Consider the following 25,741-nt stretch of genomic DNA (forward strand, 5'->3'; position numbering starts at 1 on the left):
ACTTTATGTATTATTAAAGAGCTAGGTTTCTGACTTCTCTCTTGAATATTACATGAAAAAAAATTCGATCACCTTCAGCCACTTTAAAAAGGTTTTAATTAAATTATGAGGTAAATTTGTACTCAGAACACGATCAGGATCAGGACTGAGAATTCACTATGACACCATCACCTTGGTTTTGAAACAAATGTATGAACATATAGAGAGACCTGTAGTTGTGATTTAATATTGTTATGGTAAATATGCTTTAGTAATCAAAAATACTTTCTGTAGAGTCGTGAATCTGGCACCATTCAGAGATACAGTCTTCCTAATGTTGGTTTGATTCAAAAATACTCCCTTGATTGTCGAGCCTACCAGTTATCCTTGAATTGCAACTCCAGGTAAGTCTGAAAACTTTCCTCGCGTACATGTTAGACTTAGAAGTCATCCATTGGGATTGTTGTATTTATGTAATAAATGCAAAGACTTGTGTTTGTTTTAAACTTGTCTTACAGTTCAGTGTGGTTTTACTATAGTATATTTGTATTTAAATATTATATTTACTATACTGTGTCTAGATGTTTTCTCTCATTGGGCAAAATATAGAAACTCTAGTGTAAAAAAAATTATTTGCATACCAGTTGCTTTCATCCTTCGGATACTTTTTTCACAAGGAAGCAAAATGGAAAGCAGCCCATGTCTTCCATCAAATTTGTAAATGTTAGTTTAAAGCCAGTTATTTATTTAAAGCCATTTCTACCTCATTCCCGGGTTCTGATGAACTTATTTTGAAGAATGGTGATAAGTAATTATGTTCATGAACGCAGATAGTACTTTTACAGTTTTTTTTCCCCTTCTCCAATTTCATTATTTGTAGTCGTCTTGCTATCATAGACATCTCAGGAGTTCTGACCTTCTTTGACTTGGATGCTCGGGTAACAGACAGCACAGGACAGCAAGTTATTGGCGAGTTGTTAAAATTGGAGCGAAAAGATGTCTGGGATATGAAGTGGGCCAAAGATAATCCTGATTTGTTTGCAATGATGGAGAAGACAAGAATGTATGTTTTCAGAAACTTGGATCCTGAGGTAAAAACAAGAAATAAGCATTAACAGTACATAAATAATGAGCCAAATACCAAAACCTGGACATTTCCCCTTTGTTTTTTCAAGAAGTTTGTTGGTGTTGGCTGCATGAATTCTGAAAATAAATAGAAACATTTCTGTGGAATTTAAAAATATTTGGTCTTAAGTGGGATTAATATTTATCCTTTAAATATTCTCCACTTTCACTGAAAGGCACTTTCTAAGCATTTATCTATTCTTTTTAAAAGATGGAACCATGCTCACTAACTATATAGTCTTTATTTCTTTCCTTGTCAAAGTTTAAAACAAATAAAGTAGTCTTATTACCAAAATTGCTTAAAACCACCAGCCAAAAAAATGTGGTTTTGGAATTGCCTCGCCCTTTCATTCTCTTTTGCCTGTTCTGTGCTTATTCTGTGCTTACCTTTGTCTTATGTATATTTACATGAACTTTGTCACCTAGTAATCCATGTTCTTTATCATCCTGATAATCTTACGAACAGGCAAATGTGGACTGTGATTAATAATCTGCTCTCTCTGGGCTGTCAGAAAGCTGCTTTCTCACTGATTTTAAAGTTATATTTTTATTTTCTACTTGTGGCTCACATCAGCTAATTTTTAGGCTCAGAATTTTCCTGTCAGTCTGCTGTGTATCAACTGTTAGCTGTTGTGTTTGGGAATTCAAAATAATTTGAGTGGTAGCCTAATCAAAACATCATTAAGAAGATAAATCTTTTAAACAATTTTCGAATTATCAGTGGATTTTCAATTTGGAATTTTCAATACTCCTGTTATACTCCACTAGTGGAAATAATAAGAGATGACTTGATAAGTGCTTTATGTCATTAATTGATGTTTGTTTGGACCTGTAGTTTCCTTCTCGGGAAGAAATTACATGCTGGGTCCCCTGAGCTACTGAAGATCTTCTGTAATTATTTAGTGGTAAACTAAACATCTTTAATACCCTAAATTATTTTTACATTTCCCCGTTTGAGCCCTACTCAGGATCTTTGGGTTGGTCAATGACCTGATGTAAATTGTTCTCAAAGTCTTTGTTAAAGCTTTTAGGAGTCTTAAGGATCTTTGTAATTTTCAGGCCCTGAGTAATGGCTCAAAGGAAGGGCATTCAGGGCTGCTGCATTTGACCTATATAAGCATGGACTTCTTTCAAGGGTTCAAAGAAAATTTGACCCTTGGTACAAAACAAGTGTGGAAATTTGACAGGTAACCATGGGATAAACTTGAGGATGGAAGTAAAATACGTTTTGAGTGTTAGGGTCCTTTTTCCATCCTTGGCCCTACTTGTATTAATTCCAAAATCATATGCCTGGAGAAGTGAGAGGATTATGCCTAGCATAATGGTCACACATGGTCAGTCTAGCACCAAGGGAAATCTTTGCCTGGTGGAAAGTGTTTCTTAAGTAGTTTTAAAAGAACAACCTTTTATTTATTTATTTTTGGAGTTTGTTGTCTGGCTTGGCAAGTACTTCAATTTCTATTAGATTTAGAGGCAGGTGAATTTTGTATAACATTACTATTGACTGGATTTCTTTACAAACCATGGTGTGCTGTTCTTTTCATTCATGAGGACCCTGCCTGTGGTCCCTGTTTGGTTAGTTACTCTGCTAGTCACTCCTCTAGCATGTGAGGTCATACTCTTCAAAACTGAACTTACTAGAACTCCTTTAGGACATAGTATTCTGTGTTATTATTAGGGAGATAAACTGTTGTTTGATGGTTAATACCGAATACATTTTTATATGTTTGAGTGTTATTATGAATTCTAGTTTCATACCTTTCCTTAAATTGTAGACCCTTCTTCAGATTATGTGTGAGAAAAGGGTGCCATTTGTGTGCAAAATTCTAATTCATTGATAAAGCCTATTTTCCTTGAGAATTGGGAAGTGAGTATTTAATGTTGATATTCCCTGCTTGATCATTTTCATCTCCAGTGACCCTCTGAAGGTACTGATTCTTTGATTTCTTTGTTGACCCATTGATTTTTTTAGTTTAGTTTAGATGTTGTTTAGTTTCCATGTGTTTGTTTTATTTCCAGTTTTCTTACTATAATTGATTTCTAGTTTTATACTGTTGTGGTCAGAAAAGATGCTTGATATCTTTTCAGTCTTTTAAAATTTATTGAGATTTGTCTTATGGCCTGGCATGTGATCTATCCTGGAGAATGTTCCATGAGCACTTGAAAAGAATGTATATTCTGCTGTGTTTGTGTCCTGTAGATAGCTTTTAAGTCCATTTGGTCTAATATGTCATTTAAGGCCACTGTTTTCTAATTGATTTTCTGTCTGGATGATCTTTCCATTGATGTAAGTAGGGAATAAAGTTCTCTAATATTATTGTGTTACTGTCAGTTTCTCCCTTTATGTCTGTTAATACTTGCTTTATATATTTAGGTGATCCTATGTTAGGTGCATGTATGTTTATGAATGTTATATCCTCTTCTTGGATTGACCCTTTTATCATTATATAATGCCCTTCCTTGTCTTTTGTTATAGAACCCAGCACAGGTGGGGGCTTCTCCCGGGGCTTTCTGGGGCTGCTGCCTTGGCAGAAGGTGGGGCTGGAGCCGGAAGGGCTACAGCCAGGGCCCAGCGCATGCTGCGTCTTCTCCCATGGTGCAGTGGTGGTTGCCACCTCTGTGGGGGGTGCTAGAGCTGCAGCCCAGTGCAGGCTGGGAGACTGTGCTGGTGCAGTCTGGGCAGGCAGGTCAGGGTTCCAGGCACTTTTCAATCTGCTGCCTCTGCAAGCAAGCCTGTGCTTGCACCCTTTAAGATCAGAGTCTCAGTTTCTTACAGCCCTCTGGTAAGCCCCACTGGTTTTAAAAATCAGCCAAGGGAGCTTGTCTTCCCAGTGCTGGACCCCAGGGCTGGGGTGCTCAGTGTGGGGTGTGAACCCCTTGCTCCTTAGGGAAGATACCCATGCTTGTGATAAGCCCTTCCATCTCTAGGTTGCCTGCTAGGGGTGTGGGTCTCGGCTAGATCACTTCCCCTCCCCTCCTACCAGACTCGGTGTGTTTTATCTTTCTGCAGCCTTGGTTGTAGAAGAGCCATTCTGCTAGTCTTCAAGTCATCCTCACAGAGAGCTGTTCTCTATGTAGGTGTAGTTTTGGTGTGTTTGTGGGAGGAATTGAGCTCAGGGTCTCCCTGTGCCATCTTGGTGCTGCCCGATTTCTCTCCTTATCCTTCTATTTCTCCTTTTCTCTTTGTTTTTGGTATTATTTTTTATCCACAGATCATCTTTTATGACTTTATCTTTTGACCCTCTTGCTTTGTTAAATTATCTAGCTAAAAATAAAAAATTTTCTAGTGATTAACCTTTTTATAAGGGCACACTTAGTTTACATGTAGTACCAAAATAAAGTATATGAAAGGCCCCTATAATTTATAAGAAATATTTTGTTACATGTGCTTTTTTTGTGAATTAAATTTTATTCTGATTTTTTCGGTTCATAAAAGCATACTGTTTGCCTATATGTAATATAATTTTTTTGAGGAAATTTAGGGATTTTATAAAATTTTCTCATATAATTTTAGTCAGTTTCTACTTTTTAAAGAAAATATACATTTAAAAACCCAATAAACACATATAATGTGCCTACAAGAGCCTCATTATTAAACTTAGACATATTAAATGCAAACTAAATATGATTCAATATTTACTTCTTAGTTTCATCTTTTTAGTGTCTTACCGTGATAATTTTTGTAGTTTCTATTATATATGAAGCACTAACTTTCAGAGTTATAGATTTGATATGTTATTTCATTTGGATTTAGGTTACTTTCTATTTCACTATGACATCACACACATATTTTAAAAAATTGCATTCTGGAGTTATGTTCATTATCAGACAACGTTATCCTATTCTTTTTACAGTGTTCTTGAAGGTATTAAGTATATTGGGAGTGTATTTCTTTTACTAGGGATTTAGGACAACTACTTTACATTATAATATGCATTTACCATACTTTATTTCTACAAGCCTGTATAACGCTAGGACAAGAAACAGACATATAGCAGGCTCATGTGTTTCCATGTTGGCAAATTAAATCTTCTTATATAGGAAATGAATCTATCAAGGATGCCCTCCGGCTAATGTTATAGAGAACATACTTTTCAGTATGGTATGGGACTTTGATGCTTAGATACAAATATAGTGTTTGTCAGTTCATTAAGAATTAAATTTAATGTTGCATGGCATGAATAAGAATTATCAAACTGTATAAACCATTTTTGGATTAATTCAGAAAATTTGAACTGATACTGGATCCTATTAGGGAATTAATACTGATTATGTTAAGGTGTGATAATAGTAATGTGGCCACGTAAGAGAACATCCTTATGTTTTAGAGATATGAAATAGTTCGGGGTGAAATGTCATGTCTAAATTTACTTTACTTTAAAATACCTTAGCCAAAAAATTGACTGAAGCATATTTCTAAAATGTGAATAATTATTTAGATGATGTGTATATGGGTGTTAATGACATTCTCTCTCCTTTTTTGTTGTTTTGAAAATTTTGATAATAAAAGTTAAAATCATGATATGGTAAAGAAGGAAACTTTTGTACAGTTAAACATAACATTTGTTTTTGTCTTTAAAGGAACCCATTCAGACTTCTGGATATATTTGTAATTTTGAGGATTTAGAAATTAAATCTGTTCTTTTGGATGAGATATTAAAGGTAATTCTTATTAAAAAACAATTATATTTCTGTTGCTGGCTTGACTGGGACTCATTTTATACCAGGCAGTGTAGTGTCCTGGTTAGGAGTATGCAGTGAGGAGTTCCAGCCCTACCCTCTCACTTATACAACCTTTAGACAGGTTCCTTCATCTTTTAAAGTTTCATTTTTCCCTTCCTGTTTATGAGCCTGTTTTTACCTCTATAAAATGTGGATAGTAATAGTACCTGTCTTACCGGATTGTTATTTTATAAGATAATGAGTGAAAAACAGCACAGTGCTATGATCAAGAGCTCATAAATGGTAGTTAGTTGTTTCCATTATTTTTATATTAATAACAGAGATACTGAAGAAATATTTGATAATTTTCTTTAGTCTTTCGCTTGTTCTAGGATATTTGAGTAACTTTTTTATTTGGAGGTCCACTGTTCTCCTATTTTATTTTTCAGGTTTTATAAAAAAGTTCTAATTCCAGATAAAGAATTCCAGATAATTTTTGAATACCTACTTTGGCCTTCATTGAATGTTCTTTGAAAATATTTTACTCTAAGAATGTATTGAAAGTTTACCTTCCTTTTATCCAAAATATTTATTTTTCTATGTACTACATATGTGTTTTGGAATTGGAATAGTGGATTTTAAATTTCCAGAAGTTAGTTGCATTTTGTAACATGTTTTCATATTTTGGTTTGACATGTAAATTGCAGCTCTTTTATTGGGAACCAGTTGTTTTCTGTGTCATGACCACCCTGCCGCAGCAGGAATGGCCCTCACCCAAAATTTGGTTTGCGTGTAAAGAGTGATGACACCACAGATACACCAAAAGGGTGTAAAACGGTCTTACAAACTTAATGAGTTTTTAGGGGAGAAAGGATAGGCTTCCCAAGCTGCTCCAAAATTGGTTTGAGAGCAGGGAAAGGAGACTGGCTTGGGTTTTTTGGGCAGTTAGAGGGTGGGCCTAGGGTGAGGGTTCCCATGGGTAGGTAGAGATATGTGTGGTTTGAAACTCCTGCGTCACCAAAGGATGGAACACTTATGCTTTCTTATCATCTTGTCCAGATGTGAGGCAGAAGGGAAAGGGGGAAGGGTGAGGCTTAAAAGCTATCAGCAGTCAGTCAAAAAGGAAGGTCTGAAGTTCTGTTACAATCTAGGTCTCTTAATGATTAACATTAGGTAAACATCAGAACATTATTCCGTATAGCTGTAACCAGTATGTGGAAAGATAGATTTGATAGATTAGATAAATAAACAGAAGTAATTTTATAAAAATGACATCACTGTACAATCTACTTGTTTAGTGTTTAATTTTAATTCAGTAATGTGACAGTGAATCTGAAGGAATTGTAGAACATTAATTTTTTTTCCACCACAAATGATACAGCTTTTCTGGGTTAAGAAAAAAACTGAAGAACTAAGAGGTTATTGCTTTTAAACTACATCTTAATTTTTAATAGTATTGATTGTCACTCTAAAAGACGGTGTTTTTACATTTTCTCCCTCTTTCTCTCTTCTTTTTGTTAGGCACATTGTTATTTTTATGTTGTCAAGATTTAGAACATTAACATTTTGTTTTGTAACCCTAATTTTCCACATATGTAGTCTTATATTTAAATGGAAGCTATTACCAGTCTTTTTCTACATTTTCTCTGTACATGAGTTCTTAATTTTGATTAATCTTTTAGTTGGCTGGATATCATCATTATAATTTTTTTCAAGAAAGGCTCATTGTTGCTGATTGCCTTAAATTCTGGAATGCTTAAAAATGCCTGTGATGTGTTGCTCTGATGATTATATTGACTTTTATGAAGAATTTTTTAAAACACATGTTTAAACTGGTTAGATGTACTTTAAAATTCTTGATACACATTTTATGCATATCTAATACTAGGATAAAGAAAGTCAGAAAGAGAAAGACAAATACTGTATGCTAACACATATATATGGAATCTAAGAAAAAAGAAAATGTCATGAAGAACCTAGGGGTAAGACGGGAATAAAGACACAGACCTACTAGATTGAGGATATGGGGAGGGGGAAGGGTAAGCTGTGACAAAGTGAGAGAGTGGCATGGACATATATACACTACCAAACGTAAAATAGATAGCTAGTGGGAAGCGGCCGCATAGCACAGGGAGATCAGCTCGGTGCTTTGTGACCACCTTGGGTGGGGGAATAGGGAGGGTGGGAGGGAGGGAGACGCAAGAGGGAAGAGATATGGGAACATATGTATATGTATAACTGATTCACTTTGTTATAAAGCAGAAACTAACACACCATTGTAAAGCAATTATACTCCAATAAAGATGTTAAAAAAAAAAAGAATAACTACAGTACTGTTGCCCGGTTTAGTGGCACGCATTGTTAAACTGTGAGGGCAAACCAGGTTCCGTGTGACAATTTTGTTATCTGTCTGACTTACTACATAAAAAGCCGTAAAGAAAAGAATATTGTCATACCTTAGTTCCCTCTGAGGTCTTGTTGACCCAGGAAATATTTAGCTGAACTGTGGATTCCTTCAAGCATACAGTTTTAAGAAACAACATGAGTGTTGTACACCTAAAACTAATACAATGTTACATGCCAATTATATTTCAATAAAATAGGAAAAAGAAATAACATGAGAAATTTCTTGGAGGACTAGAGAAGGAGGAGTGCAGAAGGAAAAGGACGGGAATTAACAGTTCTCTAAATTTCCTTTGTATGAGATGTTTGTTTGTGATTACCCCTGTACCTGGTAGATATTACACAGACCTCATTTTTAGGTGAGGAAGGCTCTTAGTGGCTGAAAATGATTTATCCAAAGTTCATCTGTTCACTGACTCAGCAAATATTTATTGAGAGCCAGTAAGACAGTTCCTGGCTTCAAGTAGAGGAGTTGGGGAGATAGACAAGAACTTCAGCAACTGGAAGAGGGGCAGGGGTGCTGTGGTTCAGTCAGTAGGTGTATCTCTTCAAAGGTCTGAAGCAAGAGAGCATTGGGTCAGTTCTGAGACTGTGAATAATGTGGATAACACGGCTAGGCATTGTGCTCAGTGTTTGATACGTGTTATCTCACTTAATCCTCCCAATGCTAGGAAGTAAGTTTGATTACTATTCCATTTTTTCAGAGGAAGAATCAGAGGCTTGGAGAAATAAGCTGATTTGCCAGTGATACCCGGTTAGCAGTAGGCAAAAGCATGGTTTGACTCCAAGCTTTCTGGCTTCAAAGCTGGTGTGTGTAACTGTAGTGCTGGCAGAAATGAGGCTGGGGAGAGGTAATGGGGTAGGGGACCCAGGTCATAAGTGACCTCGTATGCCTTGCTGTGGAGTTTAGACTTGATCCTGGAGTCGGTGGCGGAGTAATGCAGGAGAATGATATGATTAGGTTTATATTTGGGGAAGATGGCCCTGGCTTCCTAGGTGGGTAGGGAGCGGGGTAGGGCAGGTTCTAGAAAGAGCTGCCACATAACCAGCAAGGGATGGAATTAGGATTTGAGCTAAGGACTGTTTGAGTCCAAACCTCATGCTCTTTCCATCCTACTTTGCACGGTAGTTCCCTAAGAACTTTTCAGTTTCTAGATACAGGGGTTCAGTTGCAGGGTGGGGAAGGGGTATGTGTGGCTCAGTTAACCTTTTCAGAGAACTCTGGTCCATGGGAGCCGTTACTCTTTTACACACGGGGGCTCTAATTTTCTTGTATGCTTCACTTTTTCGTTACTTAGAATATGTAGAATATCGGTGAGTTCGTTATAACTGTTTTCTTTCTCTGGCTGTTAGCTAGTTCTTTGCTGCAAGACTGGCCTTTAAATTTTTTTTTCTTTGTCAGGCTGCTAAATTATAAAAGGAAAGTAGTGATGAAAACCAGCCCTTTTTCTTTTTTTTAAAAAAAAATTTGTCTGCTGCCCAACAGCATGTGGGCAGCACTTAAATTCTATTTAGCATTTTACTATACTTGCTGTGTCATATTTCTGTCCATCTGTCTACTGCCCATTAATCAGTCCTGTTTTTTAATATATTTCAGAGTTAGTACATATATACTTTAGCATGCATATCATTAATTAAAGTTCACTAATTCAAGTTCAGTATTTGCTTATAGTTTTCTTTCACTTGAAATAAAATTTGCATACAATGAAATGCACAGATCTTAAGTGTACCAGTCAGTGAGTTATGACAAATGCATACGGTTGTGCAATTCAAACCCCTGTCAAGATACAGAACATTACTATCATGCTAGAAAGTTCCCTCATGCCTCTTCCCAGTAAATCTGTCCATACCCACCCTCAGAGCAACTGCTATTTATAATTTTTTTTTTCAATAATAGAAAAAAAGAGTAGACTAAGGAGTGAGGGGTAGAGGCCCTGCACATGGTGTTTTCTGCTCCAGTGGAGGCTGGCAGCACTTGGGACGGGAAGAGAGTAGCTCCTGGGGAAAGACATTTTGAGCCAAGGGAGACAAGGCTGCATGATTGTAAGGGACCCCTTTGACGACTGTCCCCTTTTCCCCTGATTGCCTCAGGAGGGACTTCACTTGTGGACTGTGGATGTTTTCCAGATAATTCAGAAGACCCACACATGGCAACTTCTCTTTTGCCAAGTTTTGCTGATAATATGATACAGTTGTTTATTTGTTTGCTGTTTTTACTGTAAAAAAAAAAAAAAATACAGGGCTTCCCTGGTGGCGCAGTGGTTGAGAGTCCGCCTGCTGATGCAGGGGATGCGGGTTCGTGCCCCGGTCCGGGAAGATCCCACATGCCGCGGAGCGGCTGGGCCCGTGAGGCATGGCCGCTGAGCCTGCGCGTCCGGAGCCTGTGCTCTGCAACGGGAGAGGCCACAACAGTGAAAAGCCCGCGTATCGCAAAAAAAAAAAAAAAACATACTCTAAAGGCAACTATTTGAATTTCTTTCTTTTCATCTTTACTTTTAGAATCCAGAATATCCAGACAAGGATTATATCATTAACTTTGAGATTCGGTCCCTGAGAGATAGCCGAGCACTGATTGAGAAGGTTGGAATTGAGGATGCATCTCAGTTCATAGAGGATAATCCACACCCCCGACTTTGGTATTTAAAAATAAATAAATAAAACCTCTCAAGTTTTCAGGTGTAAAGTCTCAGCTCTGTCGTCCCCTGCTCTCATACGAGGCTCCTGATGGGAATAGGCTTCTGTTCTTATTCTTTTTAGATTTAAAATATAGAAATTTATTTTAGATTCGGAAGTATTCAACATAAGCATAATATTATATGAAACGTATAAATGTGTTAAAATAATCACTTTCCACCATGTTTCACTAGAAACAGTAGGTGTAATAATTGAATTCTGATTCAAGACTTGTTTATCCTTAATTTGCCATTGGCTTTTCTGTTTCTCTTTTTAATAAAGGCGCCTACTGGCTGAAGCAGCTCTTCAGAAACTGGATTTGCACACTGCAGAGCAAGCGTTTGTGCGTTGCAAAGATTACCAAGGCATTAAGTTTGTGAAGCGCCTGGGTAACCTGCAGAGTGAGTCCATGAAGCAGGCGGAAGTGGCTGCCTACTTCGGCAGGTTCGAAGAGGCTGAAAGGATGTATCTTGATATGGACAGAAGGTAAGTGATAAAGGTGCAGGCATCCGGACTAATTCCAGAATTTGTGATTTTTTTTTTTTTCACAAATGAGGATTGTAAAATAGACTAAATGTATCATACCATCTCTTTCAGAAAATAATTTGTTTGGATTACAACCTAGATAGTCTACATGACCTTCATTAATTTATGCTTTGTAATTTGGGGCAACTTTCTTCTCTGTTTTTATGTAATATTAATGACTGGCCATGGGAGACTTTTTTCACTTGGTAGGAAAAACATTCATATGACTGCAGAGACTGGAGGCTTTATCATTTATTATACCACTCATTATTTGGGTTCTCTTTTTTGGTTTAGGCCATTATTTAATTTTCACTTGTCAAGGAGCATGAAATAAAAATCAAAGTAGGGATTGAGTTTTACTCTTTATATTTCATTTTTATTTATATAAAATACTGTATGAACTTCATTTCAACTGTGAACATTATATCTAATTTTTATTATTTGTACTTTCAGGAGGTTGCTAATACAACTCAAGCCCTGAAAAGAAATATAAAACCAAACATGTAAACATGAAATAAGTCTGATTATGTCTTAAGAAATTGATGAAAAGAAGTGATTATTATTTAAGTCATTATTTTGCCAAGTAAATTGAAAGTCTAGGATAATAAGAGGCAGGAAATTGTTTCCTCTTTCCTTTTGCAGGTTCTCTCCATTGCCTCTTACCTGGTGAGGCTAAATTTCTAAAATGTTTGGAGGTACCTTATCTGTCTCTTCACTGTTGTGTATTCTCAGTGCCCTAGAACTGAACCTAGCACATAGTAGGCGCTTGATAGATACTTGGTGAATGAATGAGTGAATGTCAATTTTTGTAGAGATCTGGCTATTGGCCTCCGGCTGAAGTTGGGAGATTGGTTTCGAGTACTCCAACTCCTGAAAACTGGATCTGGTGATGCGGATGACAGTCTCCTTGAACAAGCCCACAATGCCATCGGAGACTACTTTGCTGATCGGCAAAAGTGGTAGGTAACCTATCTGGACCCCCTCATCCGTTCATTTGGCACTTAAAATTGTAACTGCCTGAGTACTTCCCTATGAAATAATGCTAGGGAAATGAAGACCATCCTTCCAGATCCCAAAATTCACATAGCTCTGGATTCACATTGAGGAGCAAGAGATCCTTCAAGCACTGTAAGACTTTGGAGTTTCAAAACCCAGAAGACTTATACTGTAGTTCCAGGTAGCTTTCTACTGTTTGAGGCCACAGTTTATATTTTCTTTTGTTATTATAGATTATTTTCAGAAATCATTGACTTTTATTGTTAAGTTATTTTGATCAGTATGCTTATTTATTTATGTCAGTGTTTGGAAATACAACTGTATATCAGATTAAAACATATTTCTTAAGAACATTCAAAGAATGTTGTAACTAAAATATGCTATGCAGTCTTTAGTTTAGTTTTGCTTTTTGTTCAATTTATATGCTTCAAAGACATGCTGTAACTAAAGATGATCGGAATAATACTAGTGCTGGCATTCTAATGAAAGAACATTTTTAGTAAAAGTGCTTATTTATGAGGAGATTCACATTAGTTTTAAAAGGGTTTTTTTTCTTTCCATAGGTTGAATGCTGTACAATATTATGTACAAGGCCGGAACCAGGAACGCTTAGCTGAGTGTTATTATATGTTAGAGGATTATGAGGGATTGGAGAATCTTGCCAATTCACTTCCAGAAAACCACAAGTTGCTTCCAGTAGGTATTATAAATTTCAGTTTTTGGAGTTGTTAGGTTACTTTATAAGGTTTTTATGTTGTAGTCTGGAAATGTCCACTGCAATATAGAAAATTAAAAATTAACTAAAACTTTACAGTTTCTTAGGCATGGAATGATGCTTTAGTTATTAAAACAATTTACCAGTATTACAGAATGCTTGAAACTGGAGAGGAAGAAATCAGTCATATTCCTACTATTTTAACGTGATCACAGTCTTGTGTAGGCTTGTCAGTTTTGTAAACTTGCTTTAAAAAATTAGCTGAACACGTGAAATATTTACAGATGAAATGACATGTCAGAGATTCGCTTCAAAATGATCTGGGGAGTAGTGTGTGCGTATGTATGTTTGAAATTTGCTATAAGAAAAGTTTAAGATAGCTTAAACTTTTATTAGGTTCACAATAAACTTTTATTAGGTTATATTAGCAATAAAAGTCAAGATAGCTTGACTTTTATTAGGTTATATTAATAATAAAGGATTTAATGTTGAAAAAAAGAAACTAAAAGCAGAGCTGTCTATAACTTTGTTCTAAGTTTTCTTTTCAAGGCTCTTTAAATTAATTCTTGAATAATGTAAGTGAGCTTGTATTTTATTTGTTTTATCAGAAAGGTAAATCACTGAGTTGTACGAGACCTGGAGAGGTAGTAGCTCTCAACTGCAGGGTCTGGACGTATATCAGTTGTGGATTCTGCTACAAAATTTTGTCGGTTACTTAATAGATGAGTATAGAATTCTGTTAATTCAGTTCTTTTCTCTATTGTGAATTAGGGCAATTATCCCTGTAATAATGGCATTTTTACACACCCTTATTCTCAATCTTATATGTTCATTTGAGTAGGAAAACTGAAATTACTTACAACCCTGGGATTAGGGACTGTGTATCTGACATTATACTGTCATCTGTTAGGTGTGTCTGATGATGCAGAAAAAAATGTTGCTGTACGGTATCCAGAGCAGTAATATTACTGATTAAGTACTAAGTAATTATAGCTATAATAATTAAATATTTAAAATAATTAAAAAATTTCAGTAGTACTGCAAATTTTAAATCAAGTTTTGGAGGATTTTTTAATAATATGGGAAAATGTACAAAATATTTAAGTGAGGAACACAGGATACAAAACTATATGTAATATGGTTACGATATATTCACAAACACACATATACATATATATTCACAGGATACAGATATTAGGAAATTACACCAGAATAGAGAGAGAGGTTTCTTGTGGGAATAAGATTATGTGTACCTTTATTTTTTCATATTTTCTAATTTTTTTTACCATAAGAATGTATTACTTTATAATCAGGAAAATATAAGCATTACTTTGAAAAAGATAGTTGGGTACAAAATTGTACTTTTATGATATATCCCAAAATATTTTAGGAGTAGGGATGGGGAGAGAAAACGCTGACCAATTAGATATTAAGAAAGAAAAAAAAGTGATATTCTGAAGATGGGAAGTACAGCCCAAGGAGTGTGATCAGTGGTTGTTGTGGTTCTCCTCCTCTGTTTTTGGTTCAGCTTCCCGAACTGATGAATGGCCAACTTGTCTGGGGCATTGCTTTATAGAGGGATTTGAGAGCCCTCTGAGTGTCAGGTTTCCCTTAAACCTCTAATTAATGATCGACATTGAGTATAACATCAGTTGCCTTAAAGGGTTTTTTTTACTTGCTAGCGTGGGGTTTGTTTTGGAGCTTGGTATTTCTGTAAGCTAGCTACTGCACTGAGAGAAGGTAAGAGTGCAGTATCTTCAAAACCTGGTTGAAAATAAGATCTGTGCTGTGAGCCAGTGAAGCCCAGATTTTATAAAAAGTGATGTTTTAGCATCTCTTCTGGTTTGTAGCCCCTGCCCCTACGTCCATTTAAAAGAAAAATTACTGTAGCCACCAGAAAATTTAATATTCTTATGTCCCTATGGAGTTTTATAAGTTAAAATATAAGTGATTTCCTTGTTCTATGAGATCGATAGTATTATTTTATCCACAGGAAGTAGCACAAATGTTTGTGAGAGCTGGAATGTGTGAACAAGCAGTGACTGCGTTTTTGAAATGTAATCAACCAAAGGCAGCAGTGGATACCTGTGTACATCTCAACCGAGTAAGGAACTGAAAATTAAAGTCACCCATAGTGATGCTTTAAAGACTGTTGCCTGTAAGGGTTGGAGAGCTTGAGATGGATTTTGTGAAGGGAGCCAGATAGTCTCTTACTTAGTTGAGGACTGAGAAAATGTTGGAATTTGCATTTACCTCTTGAAATGCTACCATTAAGGGAGACCCGCTCATAACTAACTCAGTATGGGAACCTGAACAAACCCTGTGCTTTTAGTCTGGCAAGTTTTTGTCTGGAAGTAATTTCATAATTTTCTGCATTTTATTAGGCTTGGGTTTTGTTTCCAAAGAAGGACCAGTTAATGGTCATTGCAAGAGGAAGGAATTGAGTTACTTTATCAGTATTTATTTTGGCAAATCTATTTTCCTTTCCCCTTATAGAAAACACATATTTGATACTTTTAAGAGCTGGAATTTAACTAAAATTAAAATGCAGAATTGTTGAAATTGTTGACTATCAATGTATTCTTTTAAGTATTTTCTTGAAGTATTTTATAAAGCTCCATTTGCTTTATAAAAATAACTTTTAAATGTTAAATCTGATAGGACATTTTCTTAACTGAAATTGTGTATTTTTTTCTATAAACAAATGTATCTTTTTCTTGCTCATAGTTTGTGCAAAATTAGAATTATAAGATTAATGTGATTATAAACTTTGATGCTTTCTTTTTCAGATGTACTTCTTAAGCAAATCAGTCTCAGATCATTTGATTATTTTGACATGTTTGACTCCTAAAATTTATAATTGCTCTGATTTTAAGTGATTTTTAAAAACATATACCAGTTTTTTATTTTGATATAGTGTTATTTATTATTATAACCTTAAAGCTTTATTGTATGTATTTTAAGACATATCTGACTATAAATGCTTGGGTAATTGTATGCTATATATATTTTTTCCCCAGTGGAACAAAGCTGTTGAATTGGCTAAAAGTCATAATATGAAAGAAATTGGTTCCCTGTTAGCGAGGTATGCATCTCATTTATTGGAAAAGAATAAAATTCTTGATGCCATAGAACTCTATCGGAAAGCCAGTTACTTTTATGATGCTGCTAAGCTGATGTTTAAGGTAATGTAATAATCTTGGTGAGTATTTGGCTTGTTCTAGTTACCAATGTTTTCTTATAACTCAAGGATACATTTTCCGTTTTTTGGAAACAAATATTTGTTATAGCAAAATCCCTCTCATTTATTACTGCTATAACTATGTGTTATCTTAGTATTATTACATTTTACTAAAAAGGCTGTTTATTACTTTTAGCACCTTACTGATGCTTAAGCAGTTTTATATTTACTTAATACCGAAGTTAACAGGGAATTATAGAATTTTCAGGGACCATAAAGTACAAATTCCCTTAACTGGAATTTAAATCCTGATGATAACAAAACTTTAAGTCCTTTTAAATGTGCAAGTTTTAAAGACATTACACTTTTTTTTTATTTAAGAAAGATTTTATTATATATCACTTTTTTTTTATACAGCAGGTTCTTATTAGTTATCTATTTTATACATATTAGTGTATATATGTCAATCCCAATCTCGACGTTACACTTTTCATAGTATGCATTTGGAGGGAACGTGACCAGTAACAGTATTAATGTATGCAAATTTTACATTCTAGTCTATACTTTTCCCATTTGATTTAATGACAAAGGAAAAATTTCCCTCCGAATCATTTAAAAAAATTTACATTTCTGAAGGATATACCATGTTAAAGCCATCTTATCTCTGGGTACTTGGAACATTATTTTAAAAATCTCTTTGTTATATAAAATACTAGCCACTCTATGAAAGCTTTCTTCATTTTGATTTAATTATTTATCAGCATCTGTTATTTTCTTAAATTGTTTTGAGTTATAACTCTAATGGCTAAATACTAAGGAAAGAACTAAGTACTTATCAGTACTATGGAAAAGAAAATGGGTGGTATTTATATTCCACCCTACTGACTTTCCTCCTGTTTTTAGAGAATCGTATTTCAGAAATGATAATATTTGTACAAGTATAGATTGAGAAATATTTTCCCCCAATTCTTTAAATGTTTAAAGATTGCAGATGAAGAGGCAAAGAAAAGAACTAAACCTTTACGTGTTAAGAAGCTCTATGTACTATCAGCTTTACTTATAGAGCAGTACCATGAGCAAATGAAAAATGCCCAGCGAGGAAAAGTTAAAGGAAAGAGCTCAGAGGTAAGGTAGAACATTAAGTAACATTAAGTCATCTGAAGTGTTTAAGGAAAAAAGAACTATCAAACTTCTCTTTATGGACAGGCCATTTAATTTACTTGTTTGCATTTATTTTCTTAAATGATATGAGGAAAAGGAATGACTGATTTGGAATTACTGCTCACATTTAGACATTTCAACTTGGAAATATTGAAAATTATATTTTTTTACTAATCTGTAATCTTTGCTTAAATTCCTTACTTGGTAAATCCTTTCTAATCAGTGAGTTTTAAAAACTTTCCTAGAATATATATATTATTTTAATGTACAGATAAGCCTTACATTAACTTAAAGTTTAATCAATTCTATTTAAAAATTTGATGTTACTATGGGGAGGAGAGTTCTTTCACAATGTACCCGTATACAAATCACCACAAAGTGCACTTTAAATATCTTACAATTTGATTTGTCAATTATACCCCAATAAAACTGAAGAAAAACTTTGATCATATCAACTTAACAAAATGTGAGTTATAATGGAGACATTAAGTCTGTAGTGACAGTTTTATAATGATAAAATCTGCTAACTGAGCTATTTTAATGTATTGATATACCAGTTTCAGAAATCATCTCTATTGGAAGGACCATTGTTAGGGTTGTGCTGACAGAAAAAGTGGGTCTGCTTTACTTGTAGGCCACTTCTGCTTTGGCTGGTTTGCTGGAAGAAGAAGTTCTGTCTACAACTAGTCGTTTCACAGATAATGCTTGGAGAGGGGCTGAGGCTTACCACTTCTTCATACTGGCGCAGAGGCAGCTCTACGAGGGCTATGTTGACAATGCATTGAAGACAGGTGGGCATATTACCTAATGTATATAACATGTCTCAAAAATCATAAATTGTAGATGAAGGGCTAGCTCCTTCAAGGTGCCCTTATATTGATTTCAATAACACTTTTTTTCTGTGGATTTATTTTCATATATTTGAGATTTGCTGTTTATGATCTGTTTTTCACATTCCCTTTTGAAGTTCTTTTTATTTTTTAATACATGGAAAGCAATATATACGGTTCACAGAAAAACCAGAAGTTTGAGATAAGCAAAAAGAACATTTATAGCATTCACTATCACTTAAACACTTAATAGCCCAGTTCATATCCTTGTGTGTGTGTGTGTGTATGTGTGTGTATATATATATATATATATATATATATAAAATATAAACTATAAATAGTTACATATTTAATATCTGTAATATGTATTACATTATGTATAATAATTATATAAAATATATATTTAAAAAAAATAAGTATATATATTTAGAAATAATTTGTTTTTTTAAAATATTGAGAGTATAACAAACCATACTTTTGTGTACTTTTAAAAAAACATAATGATATGTTGTAAAATATTTCGATATTAGTAGATAGATTTCTATAGCATTTAACTGTATGTTAAATGTTTTTTATAAAATTGATACTTACATAACAATTTCAACCAAAACAGAAAAAAATCAAAAAAGGTAAAATAATCTTATAATTCAGAGATAATCATTGCTAACATTTGGGTGAACCTCCTTTTAGACATTTTTTCCAAGCCTATAAAATTGTATACAGTTTTATTTAAAATAATATCACACAATGTATGTTGCTCCTGAGTTTGATTTTTACCCTCAACAGTATATTGCAGTTATCTTTCTACATTGATAAATGTAGATCTATGTTGTCATTTTTAATACCTATATAATGTGCCATCGTATTTATGTACTATAATTTATAGAAGGTTATTTACATGTAGTATCAGGATCTTCATTTCTGGATTAACAATATCTTCAAGTTTAGATAGGTTAACTCCAAAAGAGCATAGTTATGAGAATTATGTTATAAACCAAAGCATATGAATGACTAAATCGTTACAGCGCTTTCAGATGGGCCATGACAGCATTGCCGGCACTGTCACCACCCACCCTGGGTCACATTGGTTGGGCCACTGTGAAATAGCCATCACCAGCACACATCATACCCCAATACATCATCAATCTATAGTACAATGGCATCATCTTTAAAAGAAACCTTCTTAGAGAAATTCTTTTATTTGAATGTTTCTGGAATTCTATAGTGATGACTTTTCTTTTTCTTTATTCATTTTTTTGTAAGAGCTCTTTAGAAATTATATATAGCAACCCTCTGTCATATCTGTTGATTTTCCCTGGCATTTATAAGTTACAATTACTTAACCTCTCTAAGCTTCAGTTTCTTTTTGTGAAAAGTAGGGATAATAGGATCTTCTTCATAGGGTTGTTTTGAGGATTAAGTGAGAAATTTATGAAAAGAAAATTTACTTATTATAGTGCCTGGATATTGTGAGCCCTCGAGAAGTGGTAGTCATGATGATGATATTGACAGTGGCTTTTTACATAGTCCTATCAATCAGTCTTGATAGGGGTCATGCTCAGGAAGTCCTTTACTTCAAGGTTATTAAATATTGTATTTTATTTTAACTTCTTAGTTATTCCAAAACCATTTATTAAAAACTTATTCATCCCTCATGGATTTGAAATTCTACCTTTATGAAACTAAATTCACATTTTGTTAATCTCTTCCTAGGCTGTTATTTTCTAGACATGGACCTCTGTGTCTGTACTTCCTCTTATTTACCTTACTTTTACATTTTAATATCTGGAATTTCTGTTATCCTTCATTCCTCTTCTTTTATGAAAAACATTTTGGGTATTTGCTTGCATTTGTTCGTTCAGATTAACTTTAGAATCTTTTTGAAGGTGGGAAGAGTTTCAGTGAAGTCCTAGTGGATTTTGAATTAGAATTGCATTAATTTAATGTATTAATATTGGGATCATTGATATATTTATAATATTGAGTTTTCTCATCCAGAAACATCAATTTTTAAAAACGTTTTGTATATCTGTGTTTCTCTCTAAAGTTCTATAGTTTTATTGTATTTTCTGTACATTTCTTTTGTAGCTGATTCCTGTTTTTGTCATTGTTAGCACTGGGGAATGTACCTTTTTTTTCTAATTGATTATCAGCTATACATAGGAATCATTTTTATTTTTGTATGTTTATAACTTACCTTCATTGAATTTTAACTGATTAATATGTGATATAAGTTATGCACTGTTTAAAATAGTTGTATTTTTTATAATTTATGCACAGTATCTAGACTTACTATATTACAAGATCAGTTGGACTTTTAACTTGAGATTCTTTACCTACTGGGTGAAGATATCCATATGCTTTAATATGGTTGTCGTTCAGTGATAAAATGATCTGAAACAATGTGTACTCTGTAAATTATTGCCTGTGAGCCTGTGAAATTAGAGGGTATGTTTTATTGTAACTCAATGAATTTCCTTTTTGTAAATTTCTTCCACTGAACTTTGTTGTAAACACTTGACCCCAGCATCAGTTTATAGGAATCTAGTTGTAAAATACATGATTATGTTGTTTTAAATTGTTTTGTGAAATTTCCAATATCATACTATAACAAGATATTTTTAAGACTGCAAGGTCTAGAAAATAAAAAGATACAATTTGGTTACCAATCTGATATTAATTGTGCAGTGCATTTTTAAGAAAGAGATTATAGCTCCAGCATAGAAAAATTGAAAATAAGGTATGGTAGCTGGCAAAATAAATTGTCTGAACTGACAACTTACAGTCTCATTTTCACTTCTTTTTTTCTCAAAGTTCTGTTGTTTCAGTAAGACAAACAAAAGCAATAATCTGTTCAAAGAAACACAAAGAGAAAACATATGATTTCATGCTTTGCTTTTTTAACAAAAAGAAACATGATATCTTGAGAATCCACAGAAATTCTAACATATTTATATGCAACAAAAGATGGGTGTTTTGACACCAATTATTTTTGGTCTGTGTATATATTTCTAAGTGGCACAGCCATGTGCATCATTCGATGATGGTTATTTTTATAGGCCCTGAGCTGTTAGCTGGAGTTACAGAATGTGGAGATCATGGAGCCTCCTTCCTCCTACTTGTTCTCTGGGCACCTACCATTGTTTTCTTTAAGCTTGCTAAAGTTCATGTAGGTTAAACTGAAACAGCTTAACGTAGATTTTTTCCCATGCACGTTCAAGATATCATGATTGCTTTAAAAAATCCAAATGGTCTTCTCTTTCCTAGCTCTTCACCTGAGAGACTATGAAGACATCATCCCTGCCGTTGAGATCTACTCTCTGTTAGCACTCTGTGCATGTGCCAGTAGGGCTTTTGGCACTTGTTCAAAAGCTTTTATTAAACTTGAATCTTTAGAGACCCTCAGTTCGGAACAGAAACAGCAATATGAAAATCTTGCTCTAGAAATCTTCACCAAGCATACTCCAAAAGATAACAGAAAATCTGAATTGGACAGCTTTCTTGAAGGGTAGGCTAAATGTAACTAGTAGATGTCATTCTATAACACCTTACTAGAAGCTTGGATTTTTATATCTAAATAGTGTAATATAATAATTAAAGCACTAAATTTTGAAGTAATCTACCTTAACATTATACCCTATTTAATTTAGTCTTGTAAGTGTATTAATACTTGATTTTCTCATTGTAAGGAAAGTTTTTTATTTGAAACTTATCTTGAAATGCTTTTCATTCTTCAGTTTTTGTAGTGTAATGAAGTTTTGAGGAATTAGAAGTTTCAAAGTATAATTGTCCCCTCTTATTTTACAGAGGGGAAGGGAAGCTGCCGACATGTGTTGCCACAGGAAACCCGGTCACTGAATATCAATTCTGGACATGCAATGTGTGCAAGCACTGTGTCCTGGCTCAGGAAATAAGTAACTATAACTTCTGTCCCTTATGCCATAGTGCAGTGGGATGAAGGAATGACAAACTGCATATATAATAGGAGTGTTTATATAACAATGTTGAATTTATGTAAATAAGCATCATTATTTCAGTTGTATTTTTATAAAAAATTCTATATATATATAAAATACATAATATATACATATATAAAATTTTGTGTAAAAATACAACCATGAAATAATGATGCTGATTGTCATATAAATGTATGGCAATGGACCATATTATCTGCCTGTCTTATTTATCTATCTATCTATCTATCTATTTATCTATCTTGTGATTGGTTATATGATACTATGGAAATATTCCAAATAAGAAAATTTTCTCACAGTGTCACGGTTACTAGCAGGGAGGGATGCGGGAAACATGGGAATGGGGCAAAGTTGAATTTAGGGAACTGACATAACCTGTATTAGACGGAGGTTAAACAGTTGTAATACCAAAATGAGCACTGTCTCTAGCTGTGTTTAATTAAATAAGCATTGAAAGTCTTCTCTATTTTATTTTCAGAAGTGAAGAGAAGGCATTTTAAGACATAGATTTTTACAATTTGAATTGTTTCTAATAGCTTAATTTTTACATAGCTTGTCCTTTTTAATCTACCCTTTTAGTTTCATCTAAGAGATGACATTTGGTACTTTACTCTTCATATTATTGTGCCAAACACTTAGCTGAATTTATAATAATATACATTTATACAAAAACATCTAGTTTGTAGCTGTAGTTTTACTTGAAACATTGTCACCAAGCTGGATCGTTTCTTTAAACAACTCTTGGGTTGTGGGGAGTGATTCTCAATATGCATCTGTTTTGACTTACTGTCATTAATTTAAAAAAAATTGTAATCAGTAATGGGTAATTTCTTACCTATTTTATATAGCTAATAATATTCTCCATTTCTCACGATCTTACTTCCTCTCATTTTATGGTTTCAGGCCAGACTTAAGCACTATTCCGTCAAGATTATTTGCTGAAGTTTGGTTGATATTTAGCAGAGGCAACAAAGAGAAATATGCAAGGTTGTTATTGCAGCTTCAATACTTAGGTTAGTTAACTCTCTCAATGTGATATGTTTCTGGTCCTTTAGAGCCAAGTTAAGCCTGATGCAGATGGAGAATAGTGAGCTATGAGAAGAAGTTTAGAGCTTAAATGAGCTCATAATAGATAGCAGGCTCCTGTCACTAAATAAAATGAGAAGACCAGAAATCTTCGAAGTCTCTGACTGTGTTCACGTGCCTTGTGGGAAGTTGCCTTGATATAATGGTAGCCTCCAAATACACTACCAAGCAAGCCATTCCAGAGGTCACGGAACAGAAAGGGTTACAAGCTCAAATCACATGGTTTATTGAATCAACTTGAAATATACAGTGAAGAACAAGGAGAAAGTGATGGGATAGATTAACACTATTAGTATAGGATGCCAGTCAGGTAGAGAGAGCACAGTTCCTGATTCCTGAGTTGTAATCTGTTCTTATGCCCTGACTCTTACTCTGCCTCATCGCCTTCCCCCTGATAGTGTGGCTAGGAAGAGGACCAGAGCTGAGATTTGAGCCGGGGGACCCGATCGAATGGAGTGTGCCCGAGGCCAGTGAGGCACATTTGCTCAATAGAAAAGGCAGTTTTACCTGGTCATAGCTGTAGGTGCCAGTGAGCCTGCTGAGCAGTTGTGGATTCAGTTGTATTTCCTGGGCAGAGGACAGACCAGAATAAGAGTCATCAGTGGGAAATTGAATTAAGACCTCCCGCATACTGAGCACTTGCTAAGTCTTATGCATACCTAGTGTGCCGTGAATATTTAGTGCCTTGGTTGCCTCTTGTATTTTTAGTGCCTTGTCAATATTAGGTATAGTCACACATATATGCTCTATTTACTTTGTCTAACATGTCTCATAAGTTTCTAACTTATCTAAGTTTAAGACAGTGGATTTCATCTATCTCATTTGTTTTTGTCTGTAACAGAATGCAGTATTCCCCCAAATCAGAAAACAACATCCTAACTAATATCTCAGCCCTAGGGAATATATCTCCTGTTGAACTTAATTACATCTTCCCACAAGACTTTCTCTTTTCAGGAATGAAACTATTCTCTGCTTCATCAATGAGAGAGAGGTTTTCAGGGATGTAGGTTTAGGAATTCCAGCAGGACTGCATGTTGAGAGTTGTGATTCTTGGTCCATGGTCTAATGCCTGAATATCTCTTCTTTCCCTTTCTCATCCCAGAAATCAGCTGAGAACTCAAAGTTAGATTGTCATTCTCTAGCCCTTACTGTTACTTATTGATTACACTCCCATTTGCTTCAATTCCAAAATCAGCTGTTGACTCCTCAGACTTTTCCTAACATATCTTATGGGAACTCTCTTCTGGAGCCTTCTCATTTGCCACTAATTCCTTGCTACCTGAGCACTAGAATTTTTCCTCCAACTAATTATTTCAGATAGATCCCGAGTTGTTGTCACTACTTCTTGTTCAGTTTAATCAAGAAACCAAAATCTCTAAAAACAACCTCTCATACCTTGTAGACCTAGATTATCACATATGTATATGTATGTATGTATGTATATATACTTATACACATACATATATCCACATGCATATACACATATATATATATGTGTGTGTGTATATATATATATATACACACACAGACATATCTTTCCAACTACTGTAAAAGCTTATGACTATTTGGGATTTATATCTGTGAATGTTTTAGGGATCTGCCGTAATGTCTTGGGGACAGACCTTTGTCCTGCTTGAAAATTGGTTTTATTCAACATGAAGGAAATTTCAGGATAACGACACCAACAAATTCTCCCCTGATTAAAGGGGCAGTGAGAAGCAAAATTGTCTATATACAACAAATACTTGGAGAGAATTCGGATAGACAGAATGAGGCAGTATATTGAAGACATTATAATAAAGGTTGTTCTCTTCTTGTAATAAACATGAGCTGACTCCCTTTAAGTAATGCTTTTCTTTATCGTAAAATTTGGCCTGAATTATGTTAAGTTTCAAAGTAGCATGGTAGGCCGAACTATTGAGATGATCGAACTGATTGATAAAGCCATACAAATAAACAGTGTGCTAACAAGCAGCATAGCATTGTTGACCTGCTGTCATGCACAAATGCTAATTTTATTTTATATATGTATTATATATATATTACATACATGTTTTTGCTAACGTACACTTTGAAATTATCTTTTTGTATTCTAAGAGCTGAGATCTTAGGTTTTATGTGGCATTAGTGAAAAAACATAAAAATAATAAATGTTGAGGTAAAAATTGTATTTATCCTGTTTTCTTTATCTATAACTCATGCTAACATGGTATTTGTCTTGTTTTGATGTAAATATTTTGATGGGGGTTGGGTCGAAGGGTATTGGGCTCCAGAGTGGATAAGGGGAGATAGGGACAGGAGATACAGTAGTTGTACAATATCACTTTTGCTACCTACAGGAAAACAACAACAATTTATTAAAGATACTAGGCAAATGTCTGATGACTGGAGGTTGCAGTGAATTACTCCTTAGAGATCATACAGAGTTCAC

General features: G+C 34.5%; 1 protein-coding gene across 2 annotated transcripts in view; it reads left to right on the forward strand.

Moving 5' to 3' along the window:
• The window catches only part of WDR35 (WD repeat domain 35), a 62,589-nt gene extending 37,127 nt beyond the window's left edge, over nucleotides 1-25,462 (forward strand). For both annotated transcript variants that reach the window (XM_079941165.1, XM_079941166.1), the window contains 13 exons: nucleotides 274-383; nucleotides 860-1,070; nucleotides 5,686-5,766; nucleotides 10,669-10,805; nucleotides 11,125-11,328; nucleotides 12,180-12,326; nucleotides 12,927-13,059; nucleotides 15,072-15,182; nucleotides 16,099-16,263; nucleotides 17,244-17,384; nucleotides 18,055-18,211; nucleotides 21,518-21,758; nucleotides 22,058-25,462. In XM_079941165.1, the coding sequence (XP_079797291.1) occupies nucleotides 274-383; nucleotides 860-1,070; nucleotides 5,686-5,766; nucleotides 10,669-10,805; nucleotides 11,125-11,328; nucleotides 12,180-12,326; nucleotides 12,927-13,059; nucleotides 15,072-15,182; nucleotides 16,099-16,263; nucleotides 17,244-17,384; nucleotides 18,055-18,211; nucleotides 21,518-21,758; nucleotides 22,058-22,208 (1,989 nt within the window). In that variant the 3' untranslated portion in view covers nucleotides 22,209-25,462. The remainder of the gene's footprint in view (nucleotides 1-273; nucleotides 384-859; nucleotides 1,071-5,685; nucleotides 5,767-10,668; nucleotides 10,806-11,124; nucleotides 11,329-12,179; nucleotides 12,327-12,926; nucleotides 13,060-15,071; nucleotides 15,183-16,098; nucleotides 16,264-17,243; nucleotides 17,385-18,054; nucleotides 18,212-21,517; nucleotides 21,759-22,057) is intronic.
• The last annotated feature ends 279 nt before the right edge of the window (nucleotides 25,463-25,741 follow it).

Source organism: Stenella coeruleoalba (assembly GCF_951394435.1).
Source record: "Stenella coeruleoalba genome assembly, chromosome: 13".
NCBI classification, from domain to species: domain Eukaryota; kingdom Metazoa; phylum Chordata; class Mammalia; order Artiodactyla; family Delphinidae; genus Stenella; species Stenella coeruleoalba.